General features: G+C 49.0%; 2 protein-coding genes across 2 annotated transcripts in view; one reads left to right on the top strand and one right to left on the bottom strand.

Moving 5' to 3' along the window:
- Positions 1-16,734, top strand: part of PSMC6 (proteasome 26S subunit, ATPase 6) — a 364,454-nt gene that overhangs the window by 282,858 nt on the left and 64,862 nt on the right. The gene's annotated exons all lie outside the window — the stretch shown is intronic.
- Positions 1-16,734, bottom strand: part of TXNDC16 (thioredoxin domain containing 16) — a 33,736-nt gene that overhangs the window by 12,584 nt on the left and 4,418 nt on the right. The window contains exons 7-14 of the mRNA XM_009811212.2: positions 14,982-15,138; positions 13,412-13,578; positions 12,130-12,190; positions 10,906-11,047; positions 9,925-10,071; positions 9,374-9,433; positions 2,735-2,903; positions 2,089-2,225 (exon numbers count right to left, since the gene is read on the bottom strand). Coding sequence (XP_009809514.2) covers positions 2,089-2,225; positions 2,735-2,903; positions 9,374-9,433; positions 9,925-10,071; positions 10,906-11,047; positions 12,130-12,190; positions 13,412-13,578; positions 14,982-15,138 — 1,040 coding nt within the window. The remainder of the gene's footprint in view (positions 1-2,088; positions 2,226-2,734; positions 2,904-9,373; positions 9,434-9,924; positions 10,072-10,905; positions 11,048-12,129; positions 12,191-13,411; positions 13,579-14,981; positions 15,139-16,734) is intronic.

The raw sequence follows: 16,734 nt of genomic DNA on the forward strand, positions 1-16,734 counted from the left end.
AGCAGGCATTCGTGCCGTGAGAAAATCATTGGAAATTCCAGATAAGTCTGCAGGCTGATAAGAGCAGCAATGTGGTTTCCCTGACTCTGGCCTGGGTTTGGTGCCAGAACAGCTGGCTCCAGTTTTCTGCTCCCTCAGGTCATTCTGCATGATGCTCGAACACCCCTCAAGTTACAGGCAGTGAAAGCATCACGTACTTCATCTCCCTTGGCATCTGCGGCTGAGTTACCCCAGCCTGCGGATGCCATTCCAGATCGCAGATGGAGTGTGCCCCGAGGGAAGAAGCAATCTTGCGGGCTCTGCACAGAGCAGTCTGGAAACCTTCAAGACTTGTTTGCATGGAAGGAAATTAACTTCTATACAGGAAAGAGTCTGAGCTCACAGGTCCAGCCAGATCCAGGCAGGTTCCTTCCATGAACCCCTCTCATCGTCCCCGTGTTGCCCAAGGTCCTATCATGGGACTAATCCAGGCTCCGCTACTGCAGAGAGTGGAATATGTGGACTAGAAAGAAGATTTTGGAGCTGAGCTGATGAAAACCAGGGAGAAATGCACTAAAGGTTTTTGGAGCTCAGTAAGATTTTCTGCTGTCTTTAACAGACATGGACCCTCCAGCAGAAGGCAGGCGTACAAGATGTCAGCTGGCTCAGTGAACACAGCCCAAGTGTTTTCTGGTTGGTTCCAGACACTTTATTTTGTTCTTACCTCTGAGCACAGTGGATTCCCTCTGGACCTCCTCATGTGAGAAATTAGCTTGGTTTGCGTTTAACCAAAGTTTATAGGCACGACAGAGCTTCAAAATGAAACACAGTCTGAAATTTTGATCTTAAGATAGATCAGAAAATTCTCCTTTTTTTAATGCAGTAATTCCCAGGGGTAGCTGGTAACTGAGAGACGGTGGGGTTGGAAGGTCCTAGCTCTCCACTGTGGATTTGACATCATGTTCCCTTTCCAGACTGACTTCATTCCCTCTCCCTTGTTAACATATACAACTGTCACATGAAAAATCACCGTAGCTCTCCGGTCGATTTTCCCATCTTTCAGAAAGGCTGTGGAAACCCAGTGGATCCTGGACCACAGTGTGATGAATGATACTGGAGCAGCATCTGAGTGACTAACAGCACCCCAGGCAGCAGGCAGGGGAGGGAGAGCATGACTGCTCCAAGTTTCAGCCACTAGCCAGGACTACAAAGTGAGACAAATTCAAACAGGTTCAGAACACTCCTTCCAGCAACTTTGCTTAGAATTTCTAGCTGATGCCCACCACTCTGGGGGCTGTGCCCACCTATTTCAAAGTCCACAGGCGGATTTCATTGAGTTATTCGCATTTCATTCCTTTTGATGTAAGAAATTTGTATTTTACCTTATTGCTGCTTTGCTTTTTTTAAAAAAATGGGTTTTATTTTTAAAAAAAAGGTTTCAGATTGTGCTTTGGTTGCAAGGACTAAGACTACCACATTTGCAGGAGGAGGAGTCAGCAAGATAACTATCAATGCAATAGTGAAAAGGGCTTTCTTTAAGAAAGAGTATGTTGTGACATGTTGTACATGGACTACAATAAGAGGCTGACGGATCTGGGCTTGTTCAGTCAGAGAATAAGAGGGGATTTAATGGCAGCCTACAACTACTTTGAAGGGGACTCATAAAGAGGACAGAGCCAAACTCCTCATGGTAAGGAGCAGGAGCTACAACAGGGACAACAGACACAAATCGTGGCTTGGTAAGTTCACATTGGATAACTGCAAAAATTTCTTTGCAGAGACAGGTCACCCCGGGCACTGTTGTTTTGTACAGCGCCAAGCACAATGTCTCAGTCTCTGCCGGGGTTGTCAGATGCTACTACACTGGGTGTAGTAAACACGCCTGGCAGCTGGACGTCCTCTGAGCCAGGATATGGACCTTAGGTCCCACATCTGGAATCACCCACGGTCTTCTACTTGCAAAAATAAAAAGGGTGGTGCCAGGCAGGCTGTGATGTGAGCAAACACGCCTAGAGAAAATAAAACACGGAGGAACTTCCAAGCACCTGGAATCATCCTTCTCCCATCAGGAATGAAGCTGAGTGTTTAACCCACAAATAACACACTAACCTTCACTCGTGGCTGTGCTAAATACTCCTAGAACTGAAGTGTGGTGATAGGATGACAGCTCAGATGGAAACTCTCCTCTTAAATATCCTTCTGCTTCCTCAATCGTGGCCAGCTTCAGAGGGCAGGAAACTTGGCTCCTACAGAAAGGCAGAGAAACAACATGGGCTGCCTCCTTCTTCACTGTTGGGATGAAGAGACAAAAGGGCAACCTCAATCCTTATTATAATAACAATGTCCCAACCCAATATGACAACCATTATGCCCCATTAGAGACAAAAATCAGTCGCCTGGAAAGGAAGGGCAATGCCTAGTCACAGAGAGGCACTGGAGCTGGTTATGGGGAATAGAGAACAGCCCTGAGCCAAACTGGTTGCTCTGAGAAACTTGGGATCCCCATTAAAAATAAGAGAAGGAATTCCAGCAAAGAGAGAGGGACAGTGACAACAGCTGGATGCACTGTCCAAGAACAGATGTTCCCTGACACTGAAAACCACCAAAAAGTTTTAAAGCTGATTTCCAAACCAGGTCTACAATCAGATCTGACATTACTTTTCCAAAATCCATTACACAGGCCGTGAAGTATCCAGAACATCATCTAGCAGATGTGCCAATCCTACTGTGTGGGGACTCATTAACAGACACTTACAGCATGATGAAGCTGGTCAGTTCTTCGGTTCCCCACATGCCGTTGTACATCACTGATCGCTCTCCCTTCTCATAAATCTTGATGGTAGGAAACTGAGTGACATTCTCCTTTGTGCAAATGCCAGGCCAGTCCCAGCAGTTTACCCGAGAGAGCAAAACCCCCCGAGCTCCTAGAGAGGAAAACAAAGACGTATAAATAATGCGCAAAAAAAAAATAAAGAAAAAGAAATGGTTGAAAAAGAGAGCTTTTTGTGAGTTTCTTTGGATATTATTGCATATATTTGTATTAACGCTGGCAGAACTCCTATTTGCATTGGCATGCATCCTACAAGGCTGGATCCTGGCACTCGGAGCGAGGCCAGGTGGGCTACCGCTGAGAAGCTGCTGGACCGTTCTTGGAGTCAAACGCTGCTTTGTGTGGGCAGGATGTCAAAATCCAGCCCCGAATACACAATCCCTCTGAGTACAGGCTATCTCCCTCTTGAAATCATTCATGGATATGCCTTACACTTTTGAGCATCATAGTAACTATTTCCAGCCTGCGGATGTATTAAATACCCCAGCAAGCGTGGCTTGATCCAAACAACAGACCACGGAGAGAACAAACTCAGGGAAGTGGTAGGTTGCACTTCTCAGAAGGAAATTCCCAGAGATGTTCACATCTGGCTGGTTACTCAAAGGAACACCATGAAACCCTGAGGCAACTGTCCAGGAGCGTAACAGGCAGTAAGGAAAGGTACTGGAAATACCTTAGGAATAAGGCCAAGACAAAGAAACGATGCAGGCTCTCACTTACAGGAAAGAGGGAAGATAAAGCTTGGCATGGAGGAGGCTGATGCATTCAAGGCTTTTTCAATTATTAAGCTGCCCGGTATTGAAAAGTGTCTGTTTTACCTAAAGCATGGAGCCACTAAAGGTGATGTAAGCAAGATGGATGTAATACAGGATGGCAGTCTGATGGCATTCACCCTATCCTACCTATGCCAGCTGCTCACCTCCAAGCCACTAACAGGTACCTTTAGGACCTTAAAAAAGAGCCTGGGGTCTCACAGGTAAGAGAGAGGGAAAGGGAGAGCACTCGGGAATGACAGAGCAGTCGATCCAACTTCAGTTCCTGGGAAAAGTAGTAAAAAAGCTTTTTATGGGTCTCACCAAAGCGACAAACTCAAGGGATTCGTAAGCAGTGAAACAAATGAAGGTTGGTTCCCCACATGCTCTCCATGAGCCCAAGACTGCGCCTGCAACTCCAGCGTGTCCTTATCAGCCTTTCTTTCATCTGCAGGTTGAGCAATGACCAGCACACGCTGCTGCTGGTCCACGGCTAAGCCTGCGCTAACCAGCTGGCAGGGCAACCATCACCAGCTTTGCTAGCCACCACCCCTTGGTTGCCAGCCTCGCCTAACCTGCCTCCTACCTACTTGCAGGCTTGACCAAGGACAGCGGGGCTGCGTACAGTCCTCAGGCCATACAGCGTCCATGCCCAATGCAGGAATGCCGTATCTCAGAAATCTTCATGCCTTCCCTAAATTTGTTTGAACAGGATTCAAGAGTTACATGGGAAAGATGGGATGAAACCTAGAGACAAGTACACACACGGAGGCAGACCATCGCAAAGTGTCCTTCAGAAACCAGGGTCAGGGCAGGTGACGAGGATTTCTCAAGACTGTGGCAGACCAAAAAAGACAAGCTTTCTTCTCTGTCTGTCCCAGCTTTGATTTTGATCACTATTTTCATTAAAGGCCTGGCTGATGGAGTAAAACACACACATCCAATCTGCAAATGATCCCAAGCACAGAGGGGCGGAAAGCAATTTGAAAGGCAAAGTGTAACCACAGCAGCATTCTGTAATGCGAGGCAGGATGCACAGATATCATCAGTGCTGCAGAAAAGGGCAAAGCTCATTCTGGAATGAACTCTCAACAGCATGTGCAAGACATGGGAGGAAAACGATGGTCTTCTGTCCCCGTGAGACCTCTGCAGAGCCCAGCAAGTCAGGCTGGGAAACATGGTTTTGGAAAGGCTTAAGCAGATGAGAGAGAATCTGGAGAAGTTTGGAAGACATGCCCCCTGAGGAAAAACCCAAAGAACTGTGTTTCTTTTGATTGGAAATTGCCTGGAAGAAAGAAACAATGGAATCTAACAATATGTAACGTCTGCTCTGGAGGCGACAGTGAGATCACTCTCTGTTGCCAGCTGGGCAAGGACAAGAAACAACCCATTCCCAGGTAGGGAGGCTTGACCAAATATTAAAATAAGCTACTGAGAACCAAGCACACCTGAGTCTTTTTGGCAGAGAAGCTGTGGAAGGGTTTTAACCACAGGTTAGAAACATGCCTGCCAGGGATGGGCAAGGCATCTCCACAGACAAGGGTGAAGGCAGAGGCGACCTTAGCGTGTGTTCCTACCCCCTATCCCTATGTCCTTGGAATCCCACCGGACCATCTTCTGCAGCCCTCATTTTAGGTTCTGCTTTGCAGCTTTTTCACATGAGAAGTTTGCTGCTGTTCTGCCTTGTGTCAAACTCATGTACAGACAAAGCAAGCAGCAGCACGGAGCTAAGGGTCTGCAATTCCGCTCAGACAGTCAGGAGTTGTCAAAACACTCCACGAGAGCAGAAATGGTTTGTGTCATTCTCCAGACTCTGAAATGACATCTTGAATTAAAAGCCTGCCCCTGGATTTATTTCACACCTCTGATCCAGTATAGCTGGTTCCCATCACCTGTTACTACATAATCTTGTGTCTTGACCAACTCTGAAAAATAATGACATGGAAATAGGGCTTTGACGTCTTGTTAAAATTGAGTCGCAAGGCTGCTCTAAGGTCCCTCAAATATGAGTTTTAGTATTTGGATACTACCTTGGGGGATTACGTACCAAAAGTGCTCCAAAGGAGCCCCATCTGGCCTGAGGAACGCCTTGTACAGGATGATCACTCTCCCATCCCAATCTGCACCATATTATTAATTACTGAACGAGCAGCAGTTGCAGGAGTTGAGTAACTCAGCAACAGACTGTTCAGCCCTGTGGTCACTGTTGAGCTGCTGGATGGAAAGAAAGGTGAAAGAGGAACACAAGATCCTACTCTTCTGTGATTTTAGGTGCTACTAAAACCAGCAACAGCGAGAGCCTCTGTCCTAGGGGTCTTATAAAACCAGGGCAAGACAAATCACCAAGGCTACAGGGAACAAGAAAAATCAAGAATCCCTTAAACATCTAATCCTTTGGAGGGCAAGACTGGCGTTAGAAACAGCTCACTTGAAGAGCTGGTCCAAAGGCTACAAGACAAAAGAGAAGTTAGTTGTGCATGAAGTGCTGCACTTTAAGAGAAGGAACTGAATATGGAATGAGAAACGACTACCCAGACAGCATCACAAAAAATCCTAAATCCTTACTTCAGATTTAGGTTCCACGAATATACATTGCTAACTCACGCAGGTGATTTTCACGCCTTTCAACTACAACTTCAGACCCCTGTCTTTGGAAGTCATTGGTCAAGAAGACTCCACAAGCACAGAAGAGAGCAGCAGAACTGTTGTTCATCACAGTATATTGCTCGTCTCAGATACCGGTTTCTTCTCTTCTTGGCAAAAAAGGTCAATGACACACCTAAGAAATGCTAAGCACTGTCTCACCTTCACATCCTCTTCTCCTGTCCCAGGGGTGCTGCTTCCATAAATCCACATCTTGCAAAAGAAAACAAGAGCTGCAGCAGTTAGCCCCAGTGGCAGTGAGAATGGCACGCTCTTGCTGCAAGAGCAGAAAATGTGCTCAGTTCAGCAAGATAGAGATGCTTCCCTTTATCTCTTGCTAGACTGGATCTCTCAACAAAGGGAAAACACTTAATTTTGGGATGATCTGCTGAACATCTGTTACTGGGTGATTCACAGGGTCATTCCAGTCTCCAACCTCCTCCATTCCCTTGCGCTCGATCTCATATGGCCTATCCTCAGTGCCATTTTGCACGAAGAATTGGCATCAAAAGTGGGACCTGGTTCTGCAACTCAAAATGTGCCTCTAGAGCGGGTGATTCATGCCTCAGACAGCTGGTCTTGGCTTCTCAGCCCTTCGGAAGAAAGCTCCACCCCAGAGAGCGGAGAGGAATACCAGTGCTTCTGGGGGAGCTGAGAGATTGCCCCGAAGCCATACCCCGTGTTTTATTCTCAGTCCTGCATAGCTCAAGATCTTCCTGATCCAGGGTTCAGTCCCTTGCACTGCTGTATCCTCCCTCACCCTGGCCATAACCGAGAGCCCAGGGACCCCCATCCTTTTAGGTCTTCCAGGTCCCCCGGTAGCCCTGCCTGCAAGTGAGGCTCCCTCAGCAGCAGAGACAAAGGATCTCCAGATCTCCAGAGCCACTAACACAGCCATTCTCTGTCCCCTCCGAGGCCGCAGCAGGGAAAGCAGACTGGAGTCATTCCACAGGTCACATCTGGTCTGGGAGTCTTTGGTGGGACCTCACTGATCTCAGAGGAGAGGCCCTGACCTCAGTCAGTTCCTAATCTCTGTTGAGAATCTGCCTGTGGCTGCTTCCATGTACCGAGATTGTTATCAAATGATTCAAAAAACACATGGTGAAAGCTTGGCCGCGCAGAATCAGCCAAGGTTTGGCCACCTGCTCAGGAAGAGGCAGGGTTTCATCCACTGACTCTCCCAGGTTCCTCCTCTAGCTGGTCTGACTGCTGGGGAGTCTAAGAGAAACCCCAAACCATCAACAACCATAACGTCTCTAACAACAACAACCCTCCCTGAGCTTTCCTGTTTATTCCCGGGATTTCAGTCCAGATCAAACCTGCTGGTGATTTTCCCTTCATGCAAACTATGAATGTAGAACTGTTTTCATCCAAACCACAGCACTGTCCGCAGTGTTCCCAGGAGGGTTTCCCGTGAGCAACTCCCATTGCATCTTCTTCCCAGAAAGCTGGCTGGGTCCTCCGTGCTCAAAACATGTCCCCGCTGCTGGGAGCTCAGCCTGAATCCTGCTTTGCACTCTGCGGGACATGGTGCCCAGTCCCAGGGGATTGCCATCACTAGGAGGAGAAATGAGCCTTGATGAAGAAGAAAAACCAAGAGAAGGCACCAGCCACCTCCTGGGATGCCAGGACAGCTCTCGCCCAGATCCACGCGACTTCCCCACTGAGTTGGGGATGAAGCCATCTGAGTGTGCCCTGCAGCCAGGGGGAGAAAGAGGCATCTCTGGAAGAGATTCAGGCCATGTAAGAATGATGGATGTGCAGAAGAACCCACCTCTCTCCATTAACTGTAGAGAGGGATGGGGCTGAAGACCTGAATGAAGCTGAAGTGGGGCTTACACTGCTCAGGAACTGCTCAGACCCTCTTGAAGGATCACTCCCTCCTGCCTTTACTATCTGACTACCCGATGTGCACTGTCTTTAAGTGTTGCTGATTCTTCACAATCACATGCTATTTATGGAGTTCTGTGCCCGCCTGCGAGACTTCCCATGTAATTAAGCCAGTCTCCAGGCCCTGAAGGCACCATCATTGTAAATTCTTCCTCTGACACCGACCTGCCCCGGTGGATCTGGGCCTGCCCACACCTGTCTGTCACACTTTCTACCAAAGCCGGGGCCAATTACTGCTCCGTTCCAGGTCAAGTACTTCCAAGGACAGGAGATCTGATGTGCCACCCAGCACATTGATGTGCTGTGCAGCATGTAGTGCATCTCCTTGGTCTGTGTAGGACCTAGCACTGAAAGTCACAAACAGGACCCTGTTTCTGTGACACAGGCTACAATGCCCCTCCTCGCTCCAAAGCCCACCCTGTGTCACCCACTGCCACTGGTGCTCTGCCCTGGCCCTCCCCATGCTCTTGGGCATTCATCACGCAGTCACTGTGCCCACCAACGTCACCATCATCACCACTATCACCATCATTCATCACGCAGTCACTGTGCCCACCAACATCACCATCATCACCACTATCACCATCATTCATCACGCAGTCACTGTGCCCACCAACATCACCATCACCATCATCACCACCATCACCATCATTCATCGCGCAGTCACTGTGCCCACCAACATCACCATCATCATCACCACTATTACCATCATTCATCACACAGTTACTGTGCCCACCACCAACACCATCATCATCATCATCACCACTGTCAGCATCATTCATCGCGCAGTCACCATGCCCACCATCACCATCATCACCACCACCATCATCATCATTTGTCACACAGTTACTGTGCCCACCACCATCATCACCACCACCATCACCACCATCCATCATGCTGTCACTGTGCCCACCACCATCACCATCATCACCACCACCATCACCACCATCCATCATGCTGTCACTGTGCCCACCTACGTCGCCACCTCAGCTGCAAGGCAGTTTGGGCAGCTGGTGTGTACTGATTTACACCAACAACATAAGGCGACTGCAGAAGGATGCATTCCCAGTCCCGTGACTTTACAAAGGCACAAATGGACCACAAAGATCCCTAAATAAGAAGCAGAGGACTGGGTATGCCTTCCTTAGGAGTTTGGGAAGAAAAAATGAGTAAATTCTGGGGAGGAGTGAGGTACCACCAATATCTTCACAGTCTTCTGATTCCTACTGCCCCGCAGGTGCATGCCAGCTGCAAAGCACTCAAACCTGTGGCAACTTACCTTTCAGGTGATCAGCCACCTCGGTGTAAGACCGCAGCACTGCCAGGGACACCGCCTCCCCTGAAACACAGCAGAGACACGGCCCTGAGGGACATACAGATGACCGACCAGCCCCACCTCGCTCTCTGACAATGTCATGTTACGATTCTCTGCATCCTAAGGTGCTTCAAGCTCTGAAAGACTTGAAAGGAATAAGGAAAATTGGACTTTATGTTTCTGTGCAGCAGACAGCAACCAGGTTGTCCAGGCTACGCCATGAGCTCACGCTACCAGAATTTCTCCTCTTGTCCTACATTCGGTCCCTGTAAAATGGTTAAAAACCTGTGAATATTCATATCTTGTATACTGAGAGATACTGTCTTCACACAGCATCAGTCAATGAGAAGAACTGATGTAATCTGATTGCTAACGGTGGGTGGAGGCAGACGGGGCAGGATGCGGCACTTACTTACTTACCGTTTAAACTTGTCTACAGGATCACCACGGTACAGAAAGCATGGTGAGCAGCGCGAGCTTAGAGAAGAGACGGCCAGGCCACATTTCATACTCACAGCTGGCATAAAACAGCACCGCCGTCCGGGCAGCCTCCAAGAGGGCAGAGTGGAAGGTCTCCTCCGTCAGGGCAAGGATCTGCTCCAGGGGCAGCTCTCGCTTCTTGTCCCTGGAAACTGCTTCCACCACCTGATCATCCTGAATATCTGCAAGGGACCCACGGCTGTGCGTGAACACAGGTACACACACACACACTGGGCAGAGGGAACTGCAGCCCCCGTCTGCCACCACATCAGCACCTTTTTGTAAGCCAGCACCCCTCAGCAGAGACACGGTGACTGTCAGAAGAGGGGATAGTAACCGCCTGATATGGAGGAGCGGAGGCGAAGGCACAGACACCCTCACTGACAGACATACGAACTCATTGAAATGCACTTACGCCATCTCACGCCAATTGTGCCCTCTGATTTGAACACTAATCTTTAAGCGTGTTGGCGTCTCTAGGATCCCGCGCCACTTTTTTTTGGAAAACAAAACCAATTTTGTATGGAAAACAAATGCGTTTTCAAGGAAGCACTGCAGGGGCCAGTGTTTTCTCCCTGGAGAAGGCAAGTCTGGAACAGCTCTTAGAAAAAACATGTCTCAAACCTTTTCAAAGGGACTGATAATTCAGAGGTGCTTTGTCTGATACCTGAAGAGGAGACAGCATTGGGTGCACTTTAAACTCTCATGCCTCTGAAGCTGGATGCATTCCAGCAGAAGCACCCCTGTCCCTCATGCAGCACCTCTGCAACTGTTCCTCTAACAGCTGCCGATTTTCTTCCCTGGTGCTTCCCCTAAAAATTATGCTTGTCTGTCACAAAACTCAGTGACCTGCAGAGAATGAAAGAGCCACTTTGTACAACCATGATGTGACTGTGATGGTTTGCCTTGGATTTGCAAAAGTGTTCTCTAATGCTTTAACATATGCCTGTACATCTCTAGCAGATGCTGATGGCATGTTCTCTTTGACGACAATCAACTTTTCACTAGTTGCACACCTTGATTGTTAGTCTCTTTTTCATCCTCATCTTCCTCATCCTCCTCCTCATCCTCCTGGATTTGTTTGACCTTGTTCTTATCTTCCACCAGGGTTATAACTTCATCAGTGTCTTCCAAGACCAGGTATTTGATTGGCACTCCCTAAAGAAAACAGAATAAATCAGTGGGAGCAAAACATCACTCTGCCTATTCTGTCTGCAAACCAAACTGAACGCTGCTGGGGCACCACCACCCAACTCCTTATTTTTGGGGTATGTATATGTATATATTTTTGGGGTATGTGTATAAATTCCTTTATCTCATGGAGCTCAACAAAGAAGAGTGCTCCCAAGCGTACACAGGCTGCCAACCCCTGGAAAGAAAAAAGCAAAATGTATTTCTCAGAAATGAGACCTTGTTGGCTTAAAACCAGTTCTGGCACTGTCTCAGCGAAAGGCACTTCAGAGAAAATGAATTTTATAATGACTGAGAGAAATGACAAACTGCTGGCACCTCCCATTGGCTCTAAGAGGAGAAACACAACATACACGTCTCTCACCAGGGCATGGGAAGCCCTCAGGGGACGCTCAAGTTCAGGTCTGATCCTGTATCTTTGCAATCACAAGTGTGACAGTTCAGGTAATCTGGGGCAACGTGTGCTCCCTGGCATTTGTCGGTGCCGAATTCCATCTTGCCTTACAAGCTGAGTCAGGTCCCTCCAGAGTTTAGCTCATCTTGATCAACCTCATTTAACTTACACCCTGCCCTTTTCCCAGATCACTGCCAGAGGCATTTGGTTACATCAGTTCAGCACAGACCTTTGGTTGTTTGCTCTTAGTTTGCTCTTTGTTTCACACTCATTTCCTCGCCCATCTTTTGAACGCCTTTCCTAAGGGGCCAAGGGCCTTTATAAGTCCAAATCTCTGGGGAATTTGCACTTGGACTATTACCATAGGTAGTTCACGACCTTGTGTTGCCTTAAGGTGTAATGGAGGTGTCACCTTATGTTTTGAACACGAAATAAATTCAAGATTTTATCTTTACCAGCAGGCACAATTGCTCTGCAGTACCAAACTCGGACAGTTCCAAATACGTGCGTGCATCTATGGAAAGACACTTCCTCTTGAGCTTCTGGGAAGGCTGTCAAATAACAATGAAGCCAAGCAACACCCCAACACCTCTGAAGAGCACCATGCCCAGAGAGGGAAATAAGAGTTGTAAAATAAAGAAATCCAGCATCTAACCTCATCTGGTGTCTTGAGAGCGACGTTTGACCGGAGCAGAACGTTCAAATCTACGAGGTCCCTTCAAAACACAAAGTGAACATTAGATGATGCAACGTGCATGGTCACCCCCTCCATTCAGCCTGCCTGGCTGGCAAGACCAGCTCTCTCAGCAGCACCACGTCCTCATGGAATTGTGCTTCAGGGCCCCCGAGAACTTGCAGGAACCCAGAATCAATGTCAGTGGTGGAGAAATAGACTCTAAGTGACCTTCTGGTGGGACTGCACTGCATAACGTGCCTATTTTGCAAGGGGCTTGGATTCCCTTTCCGTGACTCGGGTCTTTGCTCATGCACTGCTAGCCACATCCCAGCGCAGCTGATCTGCTGGTGGACTTCAGCTCGTGAGTAAATGCAGGCAAGAAGTGCCTCCATACAGGGAGGTACCACGGTGGCAGAAAGCTGGAAGAAGAGAGCCTACACCCACCCTTCCTCCATCTCCTCCCATTTGCACGGCTGCTGGCAGACATCCCCAAAGGCCGTGCAACCATGCCTCCAGGGGCTGCACACCTCCTGTAGCAAGACGCCATGCAATTATTTGCAAACACAAGCCAGTCTGGTGTACTCAGGCCGCTCCTGAGCCCACGGAGCAGAGATAAGTAACCGGTGGTCAGCTGCAGAGGAAGCCAAGGGATCTCCACAGCACCGCTGCCCTATGGCCAGCCACAAGCGTGTCTCCTGTTCTCCTGGGGAACAAGCGTGCTGGTCTAACTTGGAGAGCCTTTGTTGACTGAGGAGGCACCCCTTACTGAGTGGAGACCCTTGCCATGTCCCAGCACCCAGCACCCACAGTCCACCTCCTTTACTGGGTCTCCTTCTGCCCTTAATTTGAAGGCAAGATACAAGCCTTCCATCTGTGACCAGTTTTCTTTCCAAAATCTCTCTTAGTCTCTTCTACACTTCCAGCCAGTCTGAAACTAAACTAATCTGACTTTGGACAAGTCCCCCAGCCCTGGCAGTGTTCAAGGCCAGGCTGGACGGGGCTTTGAGCAACCTGGTCTAGTGGAAGGTGTCCCTGCCCATGGCAGGGGCGTTGGAACTAGATGATCTTTAAGGTCCCTTCCAACCCAAACCATTCTACATTTCTATGAAATGTGACATCCTCTTGCAGGATATAACCTACTTTTACAGCCTCTCATACAAATCTGAATAACCCCACTGACTATCGTCCCAGCTGTGGGTTAACCGAGCTCGGAAACACAACAAAAGGCAAGGAGAACCCCAAAACACCTGAGAGCAAATACCTGGACAAAAGGGCAACTCCTGCTTTCCCCAAGAGCTGCCAGGCCACAAACTCTGCTGTCCTCCTGTCAGCCTCGTAGGTCTCTTTCTGGCTAAGGATGAACACAAGCGGTAGCCCAAGCTGTAAGTGAACGGTGGAAACCTTCTCTGGATCCTCAGCAACCTCTGTCTGGAGAAGAGACATGGTTATGCTGCAGCACATCTCCACACTGAAGATGAAGGTACCTCAGCTCTTCTCCTGCACAGCCCAAGCCACCATGTGCTCCCCAGCCACAGAAATAAGGATACCTTCGAGAAAAAGACTCCAACCCTGATTCTAAAACATCCATCAAAGCAGAACCCACACAACTCCGGTTAAACTGTTCCAACCTGTCATGACCCTCCCTGTTAAAAACCTGGGCTTTATTATGCATGTTCTTTGTGACTTAGCAACTCCAGATGTCAAATCTCCATTAATTTTTATTTACCTGGCATCCATTCCCCAGAGCAGTTTGAAAACCCTGGCCGCAACATGCAAGAGCTGGCATCCTCTCCCTTCCTGCCTTGGACATGCTGCTTCATGACAGCATGGAGCTGCTTAACGAAGTGCCTTCCCTCCATGTGCCTAACCCAGGAGGCCGGCTGAAGGAGGCAATTCCCAGCTCGTCTGCCCATCCTTTCAGCTGGGCAGAGATGTCACCAGTGGAAACCGGAGGCCTGATGAAGCTCACTGCCCGGTGGGATGAGGAGATAGGATGGAGCCTCCTGCCCCTTGTGCTCACCAAGGCATGAAGGAGTGATATCCATCTTCCCAGGGTGCTGAGACTCCTGTGGGGAACCTAGAGGAGCGGCTGAGGACTCTGGGTTTGTCTAGTTTGGAGAAAAGGAGGCTGAGGGGAGACCTCATGGCTCTCTGCAGCTTCCTGAGGAGAGGATGTGGAGAGGGAGGCGCTGATCTCTTTCCCCTGGTATCCAGGGATAGGACGCGTGGGAATGGTTCAAAGCTGCACCAGGGGAGGTTTAGACTGGACATTAGGAAGCATTTCTTTACAGAGAGGGTGGCCAAACACTGGAACAGGCTTCCTAGAGAGGCGGTCAATGCCCCAAGCCTGTCAGTGTTTAAGAGGCATTTGGACAATGCCCTTAATAATTTGCTTTAACTTTTGGTCAGCCCTGAAGTGGTCAGGCAGTTGGGCTAGATGATTGTTGTAGGTCCCTTCCAACTGAAATATTCTATTATTCTACTCTATTCTATTCTGTTCTGTTCTGTTCTGTTCTATTTTAGATGTCCCAGTGAAGTCCAAGGGGCACCTCCACTCCATTCTCACTCATGGTGCTTACAGACAACTAGAGGAGCATACATTGGTGTCAGGGCTCCCTGGAAAAGTCTAAGGAAGCTGAGCAGTGCAATGGATTGTCACTCCCGTCCAGCCCCACGCCTGTTCCCTGCTTGGACCCAACCCGGGAGCTTTGTCATTAACTTCACGGGGAAGGGGCAGATTCTCACCCTCCGTTCACACCTCCCTCATCCTCACATCCACCCCAGCTGCCCCCATGCCCACAGCCCAAGTGGTTCCTCTTCCACAGTCCTACCACCAGAGGAGCCCCCATGAGCTTGAGGTGCCTGTGGATGTTGAGCATCGTCAGAGCCTGCCCCATGGCCGTCCTCCTGCAGGGCTGCGCCAGGTCCGTGGCCCGCTGGCAGTGGCAGAACAACAGCCGGGCAGACGACACATCGGGCTCATTGTTGCTGTGAGAGAGAAAACAAAAACCATGCTGAGCTAGGCATCCACCACCGGGTTTTAAAATGCCCCGACAGAATGACCATGTTTGCTCACATCTTTTACAGGGCAGATGATCCTCAAGTTCAGGGTTTGGCAGGCTTCTGGGACCTCTTCAAGAGCCCTTCTACTGATGGGTACAATTGTGTCCAGGCATTTTTCAGAATTGTGCTGAACATCTAATAAAAACCCTGGCTCATCGGGTGTAAATGACCTCAAACCCAGAATATTTGGCTCAAGAAGGACACAAATTAAGCTTTTCTCAGTGGAACCAGCCATGCCACTGCAGTGGAGACCCTGGCCGGAGAAGGACAGCTGAAGTACAGCTTTGCTCATGTCTTTTACTGATGACATCTTACAGACTGTATAAGGAATATTCCACCTTTTGAACAGCATTGGTTTTGGCTGTGCCAAAGGAAGCAGGGAGATCAAGTTCCCTGGATGGTCCCCTGGTTAGTCATTCCTGCTCTGATACCATCACTGGTGTTGGCCTGGGGTTAACTTTGGGAAGTCACGTTCCTTTTCCTACGCACCCATTCCCCACCTCTAAAACAGGGATCGTTTTCTTTCTAAAGGGTTTTAAGATCTCTTTATGGAAGAGTAGAGTGTAGTATTAAGACCTCAAAGCCTGCTGCCTCGCTTGACTGAAAGCTATTCATGTTGGTGAAGCTACCACCATTTCATCAGCTAAGGAGATGGCTTGCCAGTGTCCTCTCTGCTTTAAGCAGAATGAAGCCAATTCCTGTCCAAAGGACAACCGTGCCATCTAGTGGCAGCCACAAAATGCTGTCCCTGATCATGATCCTGCAAGGATGGGATGGCATCTCAGGGAAGGACCGCTTTGGTGCTTGCCCTGGTGTCACCTGTGAAAGCAGGCGGATCGTTGTAGAAACGCTTTGCTGAAGATGCAACATGCTGTGTGGTATTCCCACCTTCCTCCCTCTCAGTTTCCTGATTGCAAAAGGTCACAGCAGCAGCAAGTCGCGTTGAAGGATCTGCCCTTCTAATGCAGCTCCTCCCGCGTGGGAAGGGGATGGCCTGAGCTGGCCAGCTCCAGTGAAGCCATCGGGTGGGAAGTCCCAAATAGATGAGCAGCGTCTCACGCTGCTGAACTGCAGAATTCACTGCTGCCAGAAGTTGCGGAGATGAAAATTAAAAATGTGTTTAAAAAAATTCTGGTGGCTGTTAACACCATGACACAGGTTCTGCTCCCATCTCTGAGAGTCCCGAAACCTCTGCCAGAAGATGGGAGGCTGCAGGCAACACATGTCCATACCCTTATAACCCTTGGTAAGCACCTATGGCCGCGGCAGAGGTAAGATACGGAGCTGGGTGGCCTTTGCACTGACCCACTATAGCAATTCTTACCCTTCTCAGCTGGCCAGACTTGCTCACCAATGCACAAGGCAGAGTGTTTTAAGACTGTAATGTCAGCTATATCAGCCCGCCTAAAAACCCATAGCTGAGGTTTGATCAGTCAGCTATGGAAAGGAGACAGTGGGCTCTTCTCCTATAAAATCCCATTCAATGAACAGTCACAAATGACATGGCTAGTCCAAGTCCAG

The sequence above is a fragment of the Gavia stellata genome, chromosome 7, assembly GCF_030936135.1.
Source record: "Gavia stellata isolate bGavSte3 chromosome 7, bGavSte3.hap2, whole genome shotgun sequence".
NCBI classification, from domain to species: domain Eukaryota; kingdom Metazoa; phylum Chordata; class Aves; order Gaviiformes; family Gaviidae; genus Gavia; species Gavia stellata.